The sequence below is a fragment of the Propithecus coquereli genome, unplaced genomic scaffold (genome assembly GCF_000956105.1).
Source record: "Propithecus coquereli isolate 6110/MARCELLA unplaced genomic scaffold, Pcoq_1.0 Scaffold441, whole genome shotgun sequence".
In the NCBI taxonomy this organism is placed as follows: domain Eukaryota; kingdom Metazoa; phylum Chordata; class Mammalia; order Primates; family Indriidae; genus Propithecus; species Propithecus coquereli.
The window spans coordinates 2,997,792-3,019,401 of record NW_012150186.1 but is presented as its reverse complement, the minus strand read 5'-3'; the positions used below and the strand labels follow the sequence as shown (position 1 = coordinate 3,019,401).

The following is a 21,610-nucleotide window of genomic DNA, read 5'->3' as shown; positions in this document are numbered from 1 at the left end:
AGTTGCCCATTCTTTATTAGTAGTAGTAGTATAAGAAGAAGAGATACATACCTTCTTTAGGAAGTGGCTGGTATCTTTTAACTTATTACTTTCTCTATAGCATTGAATCCATTTAGTTTTTCTTCTTGAAGTTCAATGACTTCTTGTTCTAATTTGGAATAACTCTCTCATATCTGCATTGTGACTTTCCCAGACTGACTTTGATATTTTCCTGAAGTTTTTGGTTTCTTTTTTCCATATTCTCAAATTCTTCCAGAATCTCAAATATTTTATCATTACTATGGAATCCCCTTATTTTATGCAGATATTTCACCTTAGAGCCTTCTGCCTTTTTGCTCCACTCTGGACTGGTTGCTGTGTAGAACAGCTGGACAGCTGTCATGGTGGGGTCCCTCATGTTGCTCTCTTGGGGGACATACACTGTCTCCTTGATCCTATGTCTTCTTCTTTCTTAGTTTGTGACTTTATTTTATGGAAGTACCTATTCAACTTCAAAAGAAAAAGTATGTAAAGATAAGATGTCTAAGTCTTTGTAAGTCCCAAAATGGGCCTTACTCTCCTCTTGCTTTGCCCAGATAGTTGAGCTAGCAATAGAATTCTTGGCACGAGATAATTTTCCCTCAGAACTTTGATAACATTGCTTCTCTGATTTTAGCTATATGGTTTTGCTAATGAGAGGTATGATATCAGTTTAATTTATGTTTCTTTGTAGGTGGCCTTTTATTTTCTTTCTGAAATCTTTTTGGATTTTAAAATATCTTTATCTTCAGTGTCCTGCAATTCCATAGAGGAGCTATCTAGGTGTAGATCTTTTTTCTTTCACCTTGGTTGGCACTCAGTAGGAACCTGGAAGGACTTCCTAAGTACTTGGAAGAGTGATCTGATTTAGAGCTCAATGTATTAAAGTGAGATTGTGGGTGAATGAGAGGAGAAGCACTTTACTTTGGGGTACCCATGTTCCCACATTAAAAATCCTAGTTTTTCCTTGGACAGTTTTTTAATTTCCTTAGAGGAGAGCCCTTCCCTTATTTTCCTGACGTTAGGCCTAGCTGTGGGCCATTCTGCAGGCGGAGATGGTGGGGAAGTCAGCTGCTCCATAAAGGGACTTGCCCCTCTGAGTCCTGAGTCTCTCTGACATTCTGCTGGGTGGGTGCAGCTCCCCTGGGGATAGTCCTGCCACAGCTTCCTCTCTGCTTTACAGGGGAACTCATCCTGTGCTTTTCATCTTCCCTGTTTAAAGAGGCCTCTGAAAGACAATGTTATGTGTCGGGCTTAACCCTTCTTAAAATACTCCAACAAGAGTGCCCCCTAAAATGTCAGCAAAGGCAGCGGTTGGTGAATTGCCTTGATTTCCAAAAGAAGATACTAAAGAACACTGGATGATTCCTAGGTGTCTGTTTTATTTTCTTTCCAACCCATTTTTTTTCTTTTTTGCTAATGGCAAAACACTTTGTTGAGATGAAATCGTCTCAGAGTCATGGGGCTGGATAAGAAAGCTGATCTGCTTGGTTGAAGGTCAAGGGAAGCGCCAATGTGGGCTACTGGGGGTCCCAAGGGCAATGGCTCCTGACCCCCTGGGGGTCTTTGGAATGCAGATTTTATCCTTCTCTCTGGAACCTACTTTCCTAACCAGCTCCCCAGGTGATTCTGGTCTACAGTTTGAGATAGGCCACTAGGATTGGTGACAACTACGGACCTAAGAAAGAAGCTTGGGTGGCTCAGGCAATACATGGAAAGTCAAAGGGATGTTTTCATTGGAAGAATTTATCTCTTTTCCCCTGACATCTCCAGAGACACTTAGATTTCTGCCTTAAATGCAAAAGAAGCAAAAAAAAAAAAATCAGATTAAGGACATGCATAGCAGTATTTCTGGAGCTGATAACACTGGCCATATGTAAGATGGTCACACGTCATAATCTTTGAGGTAGATTTGACTCTGGTTGTTTCTGACATTGTTGCCAAGAATAAAGGCAGAATCCCCAGCAAGTGTTCACCTTCTGAGCTTTTTCAAAACCCCCAGTTCTCAGCTATCTACATTTTTCCATTTACTTTGCAAAACTTCTGCCTGTTAGTGTAAGCTAGCTAGGGAGGACCTCACTGAGGGCACCAGAAAGGGTTTCTGACCTGCATCCTTAGTTTGGCTACATGAGATGTTCTTACCTAAGGGGCATATGTGGATGTCCTATTTACTAACTCAAATTCCTCTTACTGGGTTATTCTATATTCCACTTTTTTCTTCTTCTAGAGGTTTCAGTGGGCAAAAAACCTAAACAATAAATACAGAGTTAGGGAAGCAAAGGCATGAGACCTGAGCACAATGTTGCTGCCACCCTATGTCTAAGCATGGAGGAAATATTTTCTTACCATCAAGGTTAACTTGTGACATGAATAAAGTGTACCGTGGCCCTTCCCCACTTCCCTTCCACTCATGCCTCTCACCGTTCCTTCCTGCAACACCCCTTGTGTGTTTCTGTTCCTCACAGTAACTCTTGGCTCATACGCAAATTAGCATCTTAATCCTTGAAACGCACATTTACATTTCACATCAGTAGGCTTTGCCCACAGCAGGACAGGGTACAACTGTGTACACTTTCTCAGGGGCTGAACCGCTCATCACTGAACAGACCATTCAATTTAGGCTCGGTAGCTGGATCCTGAGCCACCCCTTCTCAAGAGCACACCCATGGAGGGCATCTCTCTGCAAGCAAGCAGTTATCTTTGTTCCAACCTTGAGGAGGAAATAGGTTGCCCCTTCAGTGCAAGTAATTCTATTCTGTTTCAAGGCTTTGGGAAGCACCCAAAGTAGTCACTGGCTGTGTAAACTTGGGAAGATCGCTTAACCTTTCTGAGCCCAAGTTCTAATGTATAACATGGCACGATATAATCTATCTAAATAATTGTCTTGAAAAGTTAATTCATCATAGTAAATGAAAGTACTTTCCAAACTATGAAACGCTGTCTTACTTTTGACCCAAATCACCATAACTGTTCTCTGCCTGTGCATCCTGTGTCCAGCTTCCGAGTCTTCCCCGGCACTGCTAGAAGCCACAGGAGTGGTGTCTTGAGAGTACTTAGGAATGAATCTACAGTTCACTTCAATAGTAACCCTACTGCTCTGGCCCGCCAACCTGTGCCTTCCAGGCGGGCAAAGCCTGTTCCTCCCTGTGCCGGAATCCTGCCCGGGGCTCTCTTGCCGCTCCACCAGGACAGCCCTTGCTGGAGGCTGCCCCGACCCCTCGGCACCGCAAAGCCATGAAGAGTGGAGAAGGATTATGGTCTTCCTTTGTGGCATCCCAAGGCACTGTAGCTTTTTTTTTTTGGTAGTAAAATACACGTAACATAAAATTTGTCATTTTAACTATTTGTCATTTTAAATATTAAATTTGCCATTTTAACTGTTAACTAAATGTGCAATTCAGTGGCACTGAGTACATTTCCAATGTTGTTTAACCATCACCACTATCTAGTTCCAGAACTTTTCAACACCCCTTAAGGAAACCCCTACCCATTAGCAGTTACTCCCATTCCTCCCGCCCCGAGACCCTGGCATCCACTGTCCTGCTTTCTGTCTCCATGGATCTGCCTATTCAAGACATTTCATATAAATGGAATCGTCCAACATGTGGCCTTGGGCTTCTTGCTTCTTTCTCTTAGCGTCTCATTTTCAAGATCACCCTCTTTGTTTCCCTGGGGTGCTCTTTCTCTCCCTGGACCAGCCTTGCACCAGGGAACTGGGCTAAGGGAGGCTTTGGGTGCCCATCGCCATCATGCTCTTTCCAGGATTCCTGGTCACTTGCAACGCTAAGCCCTGCCGCTTCCTTCCTCCAGAGTATGGGTCCTCTGCCCTCTGTAAACTATCTCCAAGAGGCTACCTCAGTTCCCAGACACACCCACAGGTGCGTAAACATCAGCGGGGAATAACAGCACGTGCCCCTTCCCAGCAGGTTCTCAAACCCGACCCACCAGCTTGCCAACTGTGCCCACGTACACCTGAACCTGAAAAACCCAAGAAAAGGCTGAGGTAGAGATCCCAACTAGAGTGATTGTAATAGTATGATGTTATATTTTGGCATAAAGCAGGTTAGGTGTTGCTAAGAATCACATGTTCTTTAGCACTTGAGTACCATTTTGCTTTCTGTACCTTGCGAGGTATAGGACACATTTGTATTTCTCTGAAATCGTCCATGGACTTGCTTTTTAAATGTAGGTGTACATGGTGCTTTTGACTTTCCCCTCCCTTGCCTTGGAAGTAATCTCATGTAAATCCTACCCAATGTAATTCTGATACCTCTGGTGGTATGGCTCTATCTATGTGACGGGTTTACTGAGGAAACCTTTAGCAAAGATTCAACATGAGAAATTGTTTCTTATTTATAGTCAACATATAGAAACTGCAGGAACAGAAAAATGCAGGATTCTTGGCTACTCCTTTGTCATGTTATTAATTATTTATTCAGGAAGTTTCAAGACACCGGTTCTGCCATAGCATTCTCTTGCCTCCAGGAAATTCAGTTTGATGGAATTTTGTTTTCTGTTTCTTTTTCAAAATTGCAAATTTTTAAATTTTTGGCATACATTTCTGTGCATGTCTTTTTCCCTCATAGCTGCTGTTATTGTAGTTAAATTTTACATTTAACATTGCCCTATGTAGTGTATAATAACCAGACTTAGAGGAAACAATCATAAAAGGACATAAATACCAGGGAAGAAAGTAAAATCTTTAATCTTCCATGCCTGGGGTCAGAGTATTACCCCAACAAGCATCATTTTATCTGCAAACATTCTTTGTAGCTCAAATATGTCCTTGAACCTCCCTGATTTTATTCTTTTTTTTTTTCATTTTTTATGTCTATATTTCACTATGCTTTACGCAATGAGCCATTTAGAAGCATGGTATTTTCACATTTTTTTAACTTTCACTTTTTGTATTATTGTGTAGGTGGCTTTGGCATTTATTAGATCAGACTTATGTTCTCGTACACCCCTCCTGCTTTTCTTTGCATCCAGTACATATCTGAACATATTTTATTTTCCATCATCTTTTGCTTGCAGATGCCAGATTAGTTTACGTAAGTTGAAGGAGGTCTGCTTAGATTTATGCCTTTCCAGTCAAGCTGCTGTTACAGCAAAGAAATGTCCAAGCCATGGGAACTCATTGCCATAAAGGAACGAAGATACATTTGGGACGGTGGCTCATTAGTAGGTTAGGGTCTGCTGCACCTACCCGTCTGCCAATATCTATCTGCCAATATTCCCAAGTCCTTCCTGTTTCTAAATGCTGATTTAGATAAATGCTTTTCTAACCAAAATGAAACAGTATAATATTTAAGTCAACCATGAAAATAAGCACTGACATATGTGCCCCCACCTGAGAGAAATCAGGATAGGCTTGATTTGAATCAGGCAGGAGGCCAGATGCAATCAGGTTCCCAAAGTCTGTAACTCTACCCCAAGAAGAGATCAGGCCCCAGGATCCTGCAGAATGCAGACAGCCTTGGGGAGTCAGAGTCGAGCTGGGTGCCCAGATCTTCAATAAAATGTAATTCTGCACAATTGGAGAGAGGGAGGGGAAAATGACAAAACCAGGCCTTCCTCTAAAAGTTTCGATAAAGGGGGCGAGGCTGGGGTACTTTTGAGCCCTCACTCACACACCACCCCTACCTCTGGAGTCACAGCACAGGCCCCAGAGCACCCTGGATTTACACGCAAGGCAGGACACACGCTGGACTGTTTGAACAGACCTGGAGTAATTCAATGGCCCCGGGAGGACTCGCTGTCCTGACTGACCCATCCTGGAAGCCCTACGTGGTCCTTGAGATCACAGAACTGGTATTTGGTACCCCTGGAATGGTCAAGCTATCCACTTCACCACTACAGCTATATTTCCCTTTAAGTAACCCTGATGTATATGTTTAAAATCTGCCTTACACCAAGGGTTACTTGGAAGGATCCATCTTCCCACCTCTTTCACAAGATAGGCTCTCCACCTTCTCCAGGATTGAAAGTTATTCAAAACTTCCTAGATCCTCAGTTCCAGGCAGTCCATTCTCTACATCGTCCTTTGGAAGTATCAAACCGTGCTATTATCTGGGTGTTTCTCCAGCCTGGAGTAGCCTGTCTTCCTGCACCTCACTCTCCCGGATTCTCTCTGCTCACGTCCCACATCCGCCATGAATACTGCGTTGGCCTCTCTATCCCATAGAGGCCCCGCTCCTGACTCTCCCAGACCTTCTGCTCACTTTCACACTGTTGACCATTTAGTTAATTAACAGTTACATATCACACATCTACCGTTAGCAGGACTCTGTGACATGTACCTCTGAACCTGATTGTTTCTTACAAGTTAATTTTATTTCCCCAAATAGACTGTAAGCACCTTGAAGGCAGGACTATGTCTTTTTTTTAAATCATACATATTACCTGGCACATTACCAGTGCCCAGCTGGCACTCAATACATTTTAAAAAATGATTTTTAACTTTACAAAAATAGTTACTGGCTGATTTTCTTAAAGAGAAAGTTCTCCAGGTGCCCTCAATATATGGCTCAACATATGTGTATTTTTCAAGAACATTATTTGTGTGTGGAGGCAGGTATGTTGAATGTCGTATGCCGCTTTACAGAACAAGTAGATTTTTAAAAATAGGGACTAGTTTAATGTTGCAAACAGCAGTTACTATCTTTGGAAATCTTGACTAATTCTAGGTAGAAGAGGCAGGAAAACATAGCAGCCAAGGCTGACAGGTTCGACATTGATCCTTATACCTATTCATTCAGGGGCTTGTTAGAAAGCTTTTAAACTGAGATTTAGGCAAAGCAGGAAGTACATTTGTTTTTCAGCCATAATTTTCTGTTGACCATTTTTTGGTTCAACTAACTGGGTTCCAACTACAGAAACTGCTTGGTGTTAGAGGGGCATACAAGAACAAATTTCGTGTGCTCAGTACTAAGACAGCTTCTCCCACCAACTCTCGCCTTTCCCGTAACAGGGAAACCTTAAAAGACGCCTTCATTGCCTGAGTGCCTTACTTGTCCTTGAGGTGTTGCTGTGTCTAATCACCACACTGTACAGTGCAGTCACCTGCTGTACTCCTTCCAGTTTGGGGCTCTGTCTCTGCTCAGCAGGCGAAAAATTCAGACTCAGACTTTTGACTCTGCAATATGGAGAAGCATGTACCATCATTAAATGTAAAAAAGAACTGTAGAAACTTGAAACTAAGATGTCTAAGCAGGTTGGTGGAGATCTGAAGTAGCAAGTGAAAATACACCAGTAACGGTGTTGATGATGGATGAAAGGGAGACTGCAAACAATTTCGTTTTCTGTTCTTAACTCCAGTCAAGCACTTACCAAAAGAATTAAACTGGCTGAACTTTAAAAATCAAAATCAAATCTTGAGAGCATGAGTGTATTTCCTGAGCAGCATGGAAAGGAAGAGAGAGAAAAGTACTTACAAATGATCTCCAGTCCCACGACAGCCCTTGGGGTAACTTGCTCGCCACCTTTACAAGTAATGCCCCATGACGTGCTGCATCCTGGTCCTCCCTAAATTTTACAATGTCCCCAGGAAGTGACTTTATTTCTCCCAGTGCCTCCCAACCTCTTTGAATACCAAAGAGCTTCAGAGGGAGAGGGCAAGCGTTTTCTAAAGGAGGCCCTTCTCAGCTTGCCCAGGATGGGCTGTCAAGACCCAGTAAGACGGTTTGTCATGTTGATTTCACTCCCCATTCACTTTCTCTCCTTGTAGCTACCTCATCCCTGAACTCCCAACTCCAGCAGCTCCAGCTCCAGCTCCAGCAGCAGCAGCAGCAGCAGCAACAGCAGCAGCAGCCTGCACCGCCGCCCAGCCAGCACCCGCAGCCAGCCCCGCAGACGCCCTCGCAGCCCCAGCCGCCGACGCAGCCCACCCCACCCCAGCAGCCGCCACCTGCCTCCCAGCAGCTGCCAGTTCCTCCATCTCAGCTGCAGCAGGCCCCTCAGCCCCAGCAACATCCATCCCACTCCCACCCCCAGAACCAGAACCAACCGTCTCCAACCCAGCAGAGTGCAAGCCCCCCCCAGAAACCCAGTCAATCTCCAGGACATGGCCTTCCTTCGCCGCTCACGCCACCCAATCCTCTACAGGTATGCTCCCCCTGCGCCCCTAGGAGCACAGAGGACCCTTCCGGGGGGTTGTGCCATCCCCAAGGAGAGAGGGCCAGCAAAACTTAGCGTCCAGTTCTGCAGCGTCTAATTCAAATTGATCTCTTAGACATAGGGAAGAGGAAGCAAATAGCAGGCAACTGGGGATACATGTAAACGAAACAAATAGAAGCCCATTGATGTTACCCTCCAAAGGATAAATGTTATCTGTTTCCTTCTGTGAGAGGCCAGCACTATAAGTGCACTTGTAGCCTGTAATAATTCCATTTTATGATACTTTTTGAAGGCAGCAAAGATAGCATCCAATTAAAATTATTACTAGCACAGTTTTGTAGCCCCGTGGAGAACTGCGTCTACTGTCCATGAGGCATGGTGGTTATTTCTCTATATTATGAATACAACAGTGTCTTACCTTAAGTACTTTGTGCTCTTTTGTTTCTATTTTTCTAAAGACTCTCTGGGGTTAGGAGGGCAAAGAAATTTAGCCCCAGTCTTATGTCCCAGATTCCAACCATTACTCCGCAGTCTAACAAGTACTCTAAATTCATGCCGAGAGCCTCAACAAATATGCATCTTTATAAAGTAATAACACTTCTCTATATTTACTTTATTACTGTGAGGCTGAGAGCATCAAAAATAGATATTTCAGGCTAATCATGAAAGCCTATCTTTAACCTACCTATGGAGGAGGAATGATGGGAGCATTCAGGAATATATAACTTTAAACTTCAGAAAACCATTTTTAACTTAGGTGTCTTTAAAATAAACTAGTGTCAAAACACAATGACTGTGATGTCAACATATGAAATCTAGAAATTAGTACCTCAGTTGAACCATCCGTTCTTTGACTTGCACAATGATGTTTTCCCCTGTGAGATCTCAGATGACTTAGTGTATGTGTAGTACCGTGACAACATCCAACAGAGTGAGCAGCCTATGCACCCCTTTCAAATGCCAACTCATCGCCCTGCCTTGGTGGTGGGCAGGCACCCCTGCCTGAGGATGATAATTGCAATGGCATCCTTGGCTCCTAAATAGCGAAGTATACCAAATAGAGACAGATGGGTACACAGACAGAAAAGCAGGTAGAGTAGGGTCTTAGAGCTGATGTGGTTTGTTGTCTCATAGCCTTGTCTCTTTGAACTTGGATTCTCAGCAGTGGCCCAAAGCTTTCCTAGAAATGAAAACAGTTGGGTGAGATGAGTAATTGTGTTTTTCTGGGCACTTGGCCCAGGGATACGTTCAATCTGAACATTTTCCTGAGTTGGGTTTGAAGATGTATTTTGACAAGTCTTACAAGGGTGAGACAACATAACACCTTTGACACAGGACGGAAATGAAATGGGCTTAAAAGGCCTTCACTGTACACTTGACATCTATAGAGAGTGTACACTTATCAAATTTACAAAATGCATGATTACAGAAACCCTAACGTTTTCAGCACTTGGAATTCAACTCTATTGCTCCAAAGAATGAGTTTAATGCTTTTTAAGAATGGACAGATTAGATGTAACTACACACCGTGTGATTAAACACTTCCACTATCCTAGGCACCAAAGTAGGTAAAATTACCAAAGAAAAAAATTGCCCTGCTCTCAGGGATAAAATTATTTTGCTGTGCTCCCGAGGGTTGAATATATTCCAGTATTTCTTCCTTCTAAGTGAAAGCTTTGGGCTCTATGGCCATCAGCCTTCTCTGAACACTGTCAGCACCTTATACAGCTTTGTTGGCCAGTGAAATGTCAGTGTAGACAGGCCCAGTTGAGTGACTGTTGCCAGAACTTTAGATGAGGTGACCATTCAGCCTCATGGAGATAAATTCTCTTAGGAGAATTTCTAAAACTTCTCCTAACTGTTTCCTGTGGAAATCCGGGGGCTGTTTTGTTTTTGCAACAAATGAAGGCTCGGAGCTACATGGCTTTCTTTAGAACCCTAGGAGAATATTCCGATTTTTCACTGTTGGGACTTTAGCTCGCAAACTTAATAAATATATTTAGAATATATTTAAATATAGACAGAGTAGCTTCTACTCTAACTCCTTCTGTGGATCTAGGGGTGAACACTAAAGGACTTGGTACAAATTTTTGAAACATTACTGAGCAGATTAGAACTAATTTTGAATAAATCATGTCAGTAGGAGTAAAAGGACTTCTTTCCTTTGCTATAGGCATATGTAAAGAAAATGGAGAATTTTATAGTTTAATTTTTTTTTCTATACTGGCCGCAGGGTTTTTGAGTTTGTGGAACATGGAATGTTTGAAATTTTTTAAAAACAAAACTCTTTAAAAGGAACTACAAAGATATTTAACTCAAAGGTGATGATCTTTATAAAATATTTTTGTTTGAAGATTATTAAGGGAATAAAAATCAACGAAATTCATATATGACAACTTAAATTTTATTTTACAATTCTTTATTTTCATATGAGCTCTATCTTTTTACATTACTCAAAATCTGTCTGAGAGATATTAGTTTAGAACTATGTAATGTAGATTGTCAGGGGAAGCCAGTAAATCGGAAGGTGCTTTGCTTAAAAAAACAAAACTTGGAAAGATAACAATTATTTCTAAAACTGTACAAATGCTGTCTTGTCTTTAGAAAAAAATAAATAAATGAAAGTAGGCTGTGTAGGCATATTTGGGTGAGCACGTCTCAAGATGAAAAAAAAACTAATAGTGCTGATGGGTATAAACACTCTAGACAAAAATTCTCCAAATAGCTCTTATCGGGTTTTTCTGTAATATTACACAGTATAATTTTATTTCACCCTTTTACTCGATTCCATGAAATGGATTGCATTTACAAAACCAGGTGATTGTTAAAAGACAAATATGATTCTAAAGTATTCTCCATTCAGAGAAGCCCAGGTAGGGGAATAACTTTGCTTATTCATTTTGATCACCCAGGATTAGGAGAGGTCGGGTGGTCTAGAGTGGGTACCAGCAGCCGGCCCCTGGAGAGCTGTCTGTAGATTCCGCACTGAGACTTACCCACCCACAGCTTCATTCTTGCCCAGGAAGCATGAGGAGAGGAGTTCTAAACAGGAAGTACAAATGCGAAGGTCTTCAGGGGCCAGGCAGTCAGTGTAAACAAGTAAGGTGGTCTTGGTCATAAAACCCAAAATCAAATTCAGCCCTTGGGCTCTAGGATAGATAGCAGTTCATACATACCCCTTACTTATTTTTGCTCTAACCCACTGGCCACAGGCTGTGCCAGAATCTAAAACTAGAAATCGCAGGTTTGTTGGATAGGAGCAGATCAGAAACATAAAGGGAAGCATTTATGTGGGGAAAGAGATGATCTAATCATTTCTGGGTACAAAAAAAAAAAATACAATTTTAATTTTGATATATAAATTTGATCTGGATAAAGATCCCATAAGCATAAGAATAATGAAATAAAAGCCTCCTTCCTATATGACCTTTGAGAAAGTTTTTTGTTTTTTGTTTTTGTTTTTGTTTTGAGAGTGTTCCTCAGGAGTTTTTATTTGCACTGGGGAAATTCCAAAGGTTTTGTAAAAGCTGTAAAGTGCACATATTCCCGCACAAGTGGTCTGGAGACGCACCAGGCTTGGGTGGAGCCCAGTCATGATGCAAGTGGAAAGAATATCTCAGGGGTTTGAGGCCTCATTCCAGTTCTGACCCTGCCTCCAACTAACTCACAACATTGGATAAGTCAGTTTTCCTCATCTGTGTGGTCTGAGGTCTTTTTCAGGCCTATAAGTCTATGATCTACACACTGGTAGGCCTCTGGAATTTTATTGGCTATTGCAAACCTGATGGTCTTAAAGATTCTCTGAGTATTCTTCAAGGTCAGGTTAATTTCTTCCCACTCAGCTGGGTGGCAGAGTGAAAAGAGAGTGGGGGACAAACATAAGTGGGATAATGATAGCAGAAGCAGATTTTATCTTAGCCAAAAGAGTCCAAATTAAAGTCAAGTTTTTATCCTCAGAGAGTCACTGCAGTAAGCTTTAGTCCCAGATTGCTTTTCCACACCTATACATTAGAGGAGCTTAAGAAACCAAATGCTGCATTTAACCTTGGCCTTCTGTGTACCATCCTGCATGGCAGGAAGCAGGATAATCTTTTCCTTTTCTTGTTGTATTGCACATTTTAATAAATAACAGAGGGAGAGAGAGATCAGTGGAAATAGGAGAGAGAAAGCCATCTGTGCTCGCATAAGGAATGAGGGGCATGGTCACCTCCTCAGAGGTGAAGGTGCTCGAGAGATAGTGTAAAATGTATTCTCAACCGTGTTCATTTGCTAATGGAAAGGTCTAGTTACCACTCAGGCATAGTGGAGTAAAACTGCATCGGAATGCCACCGCTGTTTTGCAGTGGGCACAGCCTTCTGAACTTCTCGTTTGAGATGTTTTCCCACTGGCAAACTTAGTTGAAGTTAGAAAGTGTATATGTGATGGGAAAGGGTGGTACATTATCACTTTTTAAAACAAAGAGTCCAAACCCTTGAGAAGGAGTTAGACCTATTTGACTTTTATCCTCTTTAAAGCAAATGGTTTCCAATCATGGGTCTACTCTATAGAAAAGGCCCAGTGTCCTGAGCCAGATGCCCCTTCCCCCAGAAATTAGCCTTGATCAATTTACCACCATATTAGTCAAGGCTCTGTGTGTCTAAGTTTTTTCATCTGTAAGGGGAGGGGGTAAAATTAAATACTTTCTAGAACTCTTTCAGTTCTATTTGGAGTTTGATGTTATAAACCCCTAAAACTGTGTAGCGTTGGGTGACCTATGCAGGTATATTCATATAACCCATCGTGTGGCCATGGTAAATTCTAACAGGATTCAGATATCTTTATACCTACACAGGGCAGAATCGCTGTGTAGAATTCTCCTAGCCAGAACTGAGACTAAGGTGAGGCTATGAAGCTCTCATCTCAGATGCAGAATTTAAGGGTGCACCTAAAAATTCAGTAATCAAGATAAATAATAATATTTTAATGCAATGTTTTTAAAAATCAAAATGAATACCAAAAACTCATGATCAATAAAATTTCAAATTTTTAAACACTGGATCAGTAACAGTATTGAGCCATATTGGAGTCTAAGGCAAAAGAAAAACCCAGTATTACCAACATTTTATTGATCATACATTTTTGGCATTCATTTTTACTTTTTAAAGTATTGCATTAAAATGTATTCATCTTGACTGCTGTGTTTTGGACATACCTTAAATTTGGTGTCTGAGGTGAGTGCTTCATTCGCCTCACCCTCGTTGCTCCCAGCTTAGCTACTAGCTGTGTAAACGGTTTAGCGCAAACATTCTCCAAGGTCAATGGCATTCCGTCCACTGTAAATTTCAGCCAGGCCTTGGATCTCGCTTTCCAGTTGAATTTGAAAATTGCACCAAATTTTGTACAGTAGACAAACAAACGCATGTTGGATAAGGCACTGGAGCAAGAGGTGGGGTAGAAATCCATTCTCCCGGTTGCAGAGAACTGATAAACTAATCATTGTTGATTGAATTGAAGTGTTATGACAATCATATAGCTTTTTGGCTGACATTTTTCACTGAACTAATTTATGATTTTACGAAATTAAGTAAACTTGGTGAACATGGTAGGAGTATCACTATGTAGACAATATTCTCCCAGAGCATTCCAAGCCCCGAGGACCTTTCCAAAACTGGAAGAGTCCACGCGGGGTGGGCAAGGCTTCCTCTTGGACTAAAGAACAAAAAAAAACTTTACTATTTTGGATAAGAAAATCCATACAAACTCACAGTTACTGTGAAAATTAAATATAACATGCTGATAAAAATGCTTTGTATGCTATAAATTTGTTAAGCAAATGTTGATTATCTTAAAGATATGAAAGCGTATGAATTTATTTCTGCTTCTCCTACCATCCAGAAAAGTGAGGGCTTCATTCGTGATTCACTCTTTAAGCAGGAGGTCATGTAGGAAATGAGAATCCCTTTACCCAACAGTATTAAGCACTGAATAAAATAAACAAAACATATTTACCCATATACTCTGCAAGGGACAATTTCTGCTTTTATGAAAGAAAGAAAATCTCCTTAAAAAAACCCCTCAGTTCAACATTACTGACATTTCAAAGAATTTATTACATGCATTTGAGATCCAGGAGGAACAACAAAGTTTATATTGCTTTGAGAGTGGCAGGGGAAAAATTAGTTTGCCAAGAATATACTTATATACTGCGATGCTTCTTTGTCATTGTCTAGATTTACCATTCCCGGGTACTGCTCTGTAGATTAGTCAAATCATGTAGAAAAGGGTTTAACAAAGCAGGCCAGCATGTTCACACCACCGGCTATGGAAGCTCATGTCAAGTAGTGATAGATGGGGAGGGTGCCAGACTCAAAGCGGGGATGGAAAGATTCTTGCAGCATCTGAACATGGCAACTGACTACTTCTCAGAGAAAACAGAACCTCTCTCATCACGACAGGGGGGCAGATCCATGGTCAGTCTGCAGTGAGCTCAGTAAACGGCCTGGAGCCACCTGCACTGCCCAGGCCCATCACTGTCTATTGGGTAGTGGCTGATAAAGTAATCCCAAAGTCTAGTTCAGCATGTGTTTCTGAAACAGTTCTGCCTTCACGTGCAGAGATGCAGGGTCTAGTGGCAATTTGAGATGCCCAAAATGTGCTGGCTGGCACTTGGCTCTACACAAGCAAAACTTAGCCAGCATGTGAACTTAATACAATAGTCTAGTGCTCTCATGATCACAGGTTATTCCTCATCTTTGAGACTCAATTCATTTCCGATAAGTTTAGGGTAAATTTTCCATGGGCTTTTAAATGAACTTCCAAAGCATAGACTTGCAAGTGAATATTTTCCAGGTCATAAGAAAGCACTTTTATCATTATGTGCAAACATTTGTTGAGCACCTATGGTGTGCATTGTCCCAGGGAGGGTTTGCAGAACAGACAGGGTGATGCCTTAGAGAGAGTGTGGTCTTCAAAAGCAGACAGACCTAGATTCAAATACTGGCTCTGCCTGACCCATGGGTCAAATCAGCTCATCCTACTAAGCCTCATTCTCCCCACTGGTTGGAGGGTTGATGTGGGGATTAAATGGAATGACTTCTATGGAAGCATCTAATTTGGTTCCTGATAGATAGCTGGCACTCAGAAAAGTATTAGTATCCTGCTTGCCTTTTTCCTTCCTTGACTATAGATATTATAAACTAAGGAGTAACGTGAGACAAACAGATGGACTCAAAGTCGAACAAAAAGCAAACAGTCATAGGGATAAAAAATGCACAAGTACACAGTAAAGTTATACACCGCAAACTACAGAAAAGCTTGTATTAACTAGAATGAGGCTAATAATTGGATGTCAGTTTTGTAGCATCATCCTGAGTCAGAGAGGTAAGATTTCTGGGGAGTGTGTGTGGAGCACACACAGCACAGGGCAAGCCTACACACAGGGTGGCTCAGAGAGATGTGACACCTCCAAGGGGTTTAGAGTGGAGGGAGAATTGTAGCCATGCACTCACATAATGCTAATATTGTCTAACTATATAATTTTACAGAATTCTCACTTGAACCTACAGAACCTCCATTTTTCCATCAGTATTATTAAGAGCCAAAAATTACTTTTTCCTTCTAAATTCCTAAAGTTGTGGTTTTTAATGTATAGGTAAAGAAGAATCTTGATGCTTTGGGGCCATAGGCAAGTCACCTAATCTCTTTGCAACTCAGTTGTGTCACTTATTATATGAAAAGTTTATATTAGGTGATCTTTAAGTCTTTTCCATCTCCATATTCTACTTATGAAATAACATGAATAACATGATTTAAGTTCTATGGAAAGAAAGAACTACATATACACCACACCATAACCCACATCACATACACAATACTCAATTAATACTCCTGATAATATTTGGCTGGTATTTGTGGTGTATTTTGAAATCTACAAGGTGAATTTTTATACACATTATTTCATGTATTGGGCTCATGGGTTCACAAGTTTAACTAGAATAATCATGATCATTTATCATGTGGTCTCTACGTATCTTATACTGCCTAAATTCTTCAGTCTCTCATTTTCTCTTCACAACAACCCAGAAGAGGAAAAAATTATCTTTATTCAGATCCAGAAAAACTGAGTCTAGGAAGGTTGAAGCAAATTCCTCAACATCCCTAATAATGACTGAACCAAAATTCCAGATCTGGTCTGCCTGCGAAGTGTCTATTTACATTTCAGTCCCTCCGCAATGTTCATTCTGGTTGTCGGTGAAGTGCATATGTTCTTATTTCCTTATTTGGCTGCCAGCATTTTCCAAGTCAGCATTTCCCAAAGTGTCCTCCACAAAACACTAATCCAAAGAAACGTTGAGGACAGCTTCCATGGTAGGTAGGTAGATAGAGACGGAGAGATAAATGCTGCATACTGCATGCTGCTCCTATGTATTTCTCGGGATTATTTTGAATACTGGAAGCTAAAAGCCCTCCTGCAGTAGAAATGTCTAGTTAACATTATCTAACCAAGACATTCCAAAGCTAGCGTGACCACCACAGCCTTTTCTTTCACATAATGCTAATGAATCTCCCAGGGAGAATCCTTCAGGAACCACTGCTCTAAGGCTTCCTTCTCTAATACTAGTAGGGGCAGCACGACTAAGATAACCTTCCATTTCCGTACCCAGAACAGTGTGCAGAAATCCACAAACCAGATTTGATAGGCTGGACAGTGGAGAAAGAAAAAGTATAGAAAGATGAGAAAAGAGGGGAAGGAAAAACTCAAAACCAAAGCAAAGGCAGAGAAAGCCAAAACTGAGGGGCCTTACGGTCAGCGATTCGCAAAATCACTTGATGGGAAAATCTGGCTGGGCCGCTCTCCCTTGGCAGTGACTATCTCTTTCAGATAGTCTCCCTTCTCCCTTCCTCTTCCTCACTGCCCGTTGTTTCTGCTGCTCAGGCACCTGGAGTCATGCCTCCCACACCGCAGCATGAACCGCGGGCAGGGTTCCAGCCCCTGCAGACCCATGGGACCAACAGCACTGGGAGAGAGCACGCCCTCCCCTCCCCTACCCTGGACCCTCCTCATCTTTTGACTGAGGAAATTTCAGTGCCCAGGTGGTCCCCTGACAGCCTCGTTCTCCTCCTCTGTGTTTTGAGAGGGTTTGGATTCCAAACGACAGGTCCAGGTCGAGTCAGCCTGAACTGTGTATGGCAAGCCGGGACATAGTCTGGAGCACCGGGCTGTCGAAACTCCATGTCTGTGGGGCATTTTCTTAGTTTTAAGGCCCCCGTCCTGCCCTTTTTCCATCTCCTGTTTTGGAAAATGGACTTTCAGAGTCACTGGTGTTTTCCTTCTCTTTCATCCTCCACTGTTAAGAACTAAATTGGACATTCTGGCTTAAAATGCCAATACTAAGGCCCTGAGAGTACAGAGCTAAGGTGGAGAAAGGCACCATGTTGAGTCATGCAAGAGAGAAACCCCCATGGCAAAGGCTCGGGTGCTCCTCAGAGAGGCTCTCTACCGGACAGGGCAATCCCGTGTCCTTGGCCACACGGTGGGATGCCTTCGAGGCTACAGGTGAATGCGGGACACAGGGAGAGCTTTGCATTTGTATGCCGACAGCTCCACGCTCAGAACTAGTGGCTGTGTCTGAAGGCCCAGTTGGGCTCCGATCAATGCCAGCTTCCTAGCCCATTTTGTCTGAACTGTTGTTCGCCAGGGAGCTGCCCGGCATCACCTCTCAGCTTTCTGCACCAGGAGATATTTAACTGTCATGAAAAAGAAGCAAAGTTAGAGATCCTCTTCTTTTTCCCAGCTGGACTCCATATCCTCCCAGAGACTGGCTGCTCTTTCCAGAGTTGAGTTCTCTGTCCTTGTACTGTGAGGTTGTGAATGTGGCATTTAAAAAGAACAAAGCCACATTTAAGGGTTCAGAGAGGAAAAGATTTAAAAGAAATCCTCTCACTTCCCCCAAGGAAAGCTCTCTGGAGTCTGGTTGGCTTGGAAACGTCTATTATTTTAATTAGAGGGAAAATAATCTTGTACTCCTGTCTAAGGTTCTAAGAAGTAATATTCCTTAGTGTAGATACCACCTCCAGTACTCTGCACTCCATGGAAGGATCTGGCCGACCTAGGGCTAATGCTAATGGTCCTTGGAACCAACCGGACAAGGCAGAAAGTTTTTAAAGCCAGAAAACAAAGATGGGGTGTTTTCCAAGCTCCCTGCTGCAACAATCACACTGAATCCATTTTAAGCATCTTCAAGGCACAACCCACATACCATTGGCATTGCCAGTGAACCTCCTTAGGTCTTAAAGTGAGTATCTTCCTACCACAAAGGAAGACCTGCATATAATCAAATATTTTCAGGGCCACTGGGGCCTTGTCTGGCTGACAACTCTCTCTCCTTCTTGTCTCACCCAAGCCACACCATCTCCCAACAGCTGAAGCTACGCCTGCGCTCCTGCAGCTCTGTTTTGTCCAATTCCTTTGTTTTCTTTTTCAAGAGAACATTGCCCAACTCTGCAGCAGTGGTTCGCAATATAGGCGGTACGTTGGGATCACCTGAGGAGTTCTGTGTGGTTTTTTTTTTTTTCAAGCCAGAAATACTTGGGTCCCACCAGAGATTCTAACTGAACCAGAGTGGGCATCAGTAGTTTTTAAACTCCCCAGCAGACCCCGACGGGTAGCCGGGGTTGAGAACAACTATATACGATCTTGTAAATCAGCTCCCCATTATTCATTTCTAAAAGGACAAATTCGTACTCTTTGTTTATACAAAATGCTTTTTACTTGAAATGTTGGTTGCATGAGTTGGCACTGACTTTACTTTTGTGAAATAATAAGACTGGGTTTTCATTTCCAAAAGGAACGAGCTGGCATCACTTGTGACCTATTTCTCTTTAGACTCACAGCCCACCAGGGAAGGATACAGCCATCTCTGTTCTTTGTTATCCACCCAAAGTCGGAAGTTGGGTTATTAGCCTGGTGTCTGCAGAAAAATCTCAAACATGGTGATTCATATCTGACACTCAAAATACAATAGGAGAAATAAATAATCCTTTCGTAATCTTTAACATCCTCTCAATACAAGAACACTGTATTGAGAACATTGATTGAGAGCATATTGGACACCTTATAGCTGCTAGATATTGTCTCACCTAGTCTATACTAGGGCTTTGTAGACTTTTATTTGCATATGAATCCCCTTGGAACCTGATAGATGTAGGTTCTGATCCAATGGTTCTGGGGTAGAGAGACACCTCAGATTTTGCCTTTCTAATCAGCTCCCAGGTGATGCTGATGTTACCGGTCCTCAGCCCACACCTGGAATAGTAAAGCTCTGTTCAAGGAACCTCCCAGTGCCACTCGCTCCATTCCCCAGGTGAGGAAGTCAGGTATGAGAACCTGTAAGAGGCAAGATTCAAACTTAGATCTAGATAAAGCACCATACCTGAGGCAGGAGGATCACTTGAGCCCAGGAGTTTGAGGTTGCATTGTTGATGTATTGATGCCATTGCACTCCAGTCAGGGCAACTGTCTCAAAAATAAATAAATAAAGTCAGAAGATCTCATACTAATTTTGGCCCCAAATCACCTTGCTGTAGGACCATGAAGATTACACATACTTATGCCCCACCATCTTTTAAGATATATTCAAAAAATGAGCCTCAAAATATAGATGCCATACACAGAGTCAGAATGTTGTTCTTTCTACCTGATTTCAGATAGTGGTAGTTTGTATAAAAGGCATCTTTATTGCAGTCATATGTTTGTTTTCAGAAATAGCCATTTCTGTTAGAATGGAGAATTGGGGAACTTACTGTTATAATAATTGGGAGCCATCATTGTAAGACAATATTTTGTTTTGTTTTGTTTTGTTTTGTTTTGTGATAATATGGAAGAAAAATCTTCAAAAACACCTACCCTTTTGAAGGTCTTGGCCTTTCTTTTTGTATTTCCTGCAAGGAGGCATATGGACCCAGTAACCCAGGCAAAGCCTTGACACTTGCCCAATGTCTGCCTATCCCAGATTGGACAGGCAGGTCCTGCTGATTAAACAGCTTTGGAAAGAAACCTTATTAACACCTTCATCTTCAAAGAATAGAAACCTAACAGAACTTGTACAAATATCAGCCTAAGGATGCATAAATGAATGCATGCGTTGACCTAAAAGAAAACAAACTGGGAAAATAAACTCTTAAGCCCTGCCAACCCAAATCTAACATGTGCATGTCTGTGTACTTGCTCTAAAGGGTTAGACTATACGTATATGTGTAGACTATAAATCTTCCTAGCTATGTGTATGTTTATTCAATATTTGTGTGTATACATATTTGTCTTTGATATACATGTATGCACGTATTTATCAGAAATCTTTCTTAGAAACACCATCTCAGGGATTATGCACAGTGTCTCAGGGCTATCCAGGTAGTTTGGGCAAATCAGTGGGGTATAAGCACATGGGGAAGAAGGGACATTGTCTGGGGCCTTTCTTTCTTTCCTTTTCTGCCTGGGCCGTTTTTTTGAGAGAATGACTAAGCAGTGCTGGAGATTATGAATTTGCTTAAGTGTGAATGGCTGATTGCTGAGCGGGAGGCCGGCCCTCCCCAAGGTGATTGACTGGGGCTGCAGGTCTTCACACTTGATGCCTGGATTTGACTCGGAAAGTCTGCCAAGTCTTTTACTCGGAAATTTATCTTAATTAGATCTGAAAGACCTGCCACAGCAGAATAGTCACACCGATTAAAATGAAAAACAGGAGAAATTACTGATCAAATTAATCATAATGTCGGGTTACAGCTGTAGGTCTGATGTAATTTGCCACTCCAGTGAGTTACATCGGCCCAGGCCCGGGAAAGGAAGCTGGCTTTACGCTGATCCGTAACACCCGCCCGCTCCAGGCGGCCGGCAGGAGGCTGATTCCATTCATTTTCCTGGCTTGCTCTGACCTCCCTGCTGCAACTAGAAACAAATCAGGCACCAAACAAATGGGGGGGTGGGGGTCGGAGGAAAGCCAGGAAGGGTAAACAAGAAATATTTCCTTACCCAAGCGATGGGACTATTGTACTATTTCAAAATGGTGAGCTCTGAAATCTCAGCCCGATGGGCTTCGGGCCTGGCGCTTGTTTGGCTTTGTGCTTTTGGTTTTTCCACTTAACCTCCTTTTAGTTTTACTTGTGGTGACCTGACATTGATTAGATGCAGAGCGGGAATCAAAAGGTCAGAGGACAAAACCTTTGGCTCTGAGCAATGGGAAAAAAACCTTTAGAAAAATCTCCTTGCCAACATGGCTCTACAAATAGAGCATGGATTGAAATAATCTAATGTGTCACAGCAGAGGGAGAAGAAACCTGGCTGTGTGATCTGATTGTTCCAACATGGGTATGGTCTTGGTATACTAATTTTTAAATAAACACCACTTTATACCATGTGTTTGGGGATGAGATGGGTGGAGGATACTTTTTTTTAAGAAAACAAATCAGAGTCTAAATCCTTTTCATTGTATAGCCCTGAAT

At 42.1% G+C, this 21,610-nt stretch overlaps 1 protein-coding gene across 2 annotated transcripts in view; it reads left to right on the top strand.

Moving 5' to 3' along the window:
- Window positions 1–21,610, top strand: part of POU6F2 (POU class 6 homeobox 2) — a 362,706-nt gene that overhangs the window by 246,122 nt on the left and 94,974 nt on the right. For both annotated transcript variants that reach the window (XM_012654534.1, XM_012654533.1), the window contains exon 4: window positions 7,745–8,121. In XM_012654534.1, the coding sequence (XP_012509988.1) occupies window positions 7,745–8,121 (377 nt within the window). The remainder of the gene's footprint in view (window positions 1–7,744; window positions 8,122–21,610) is intronic.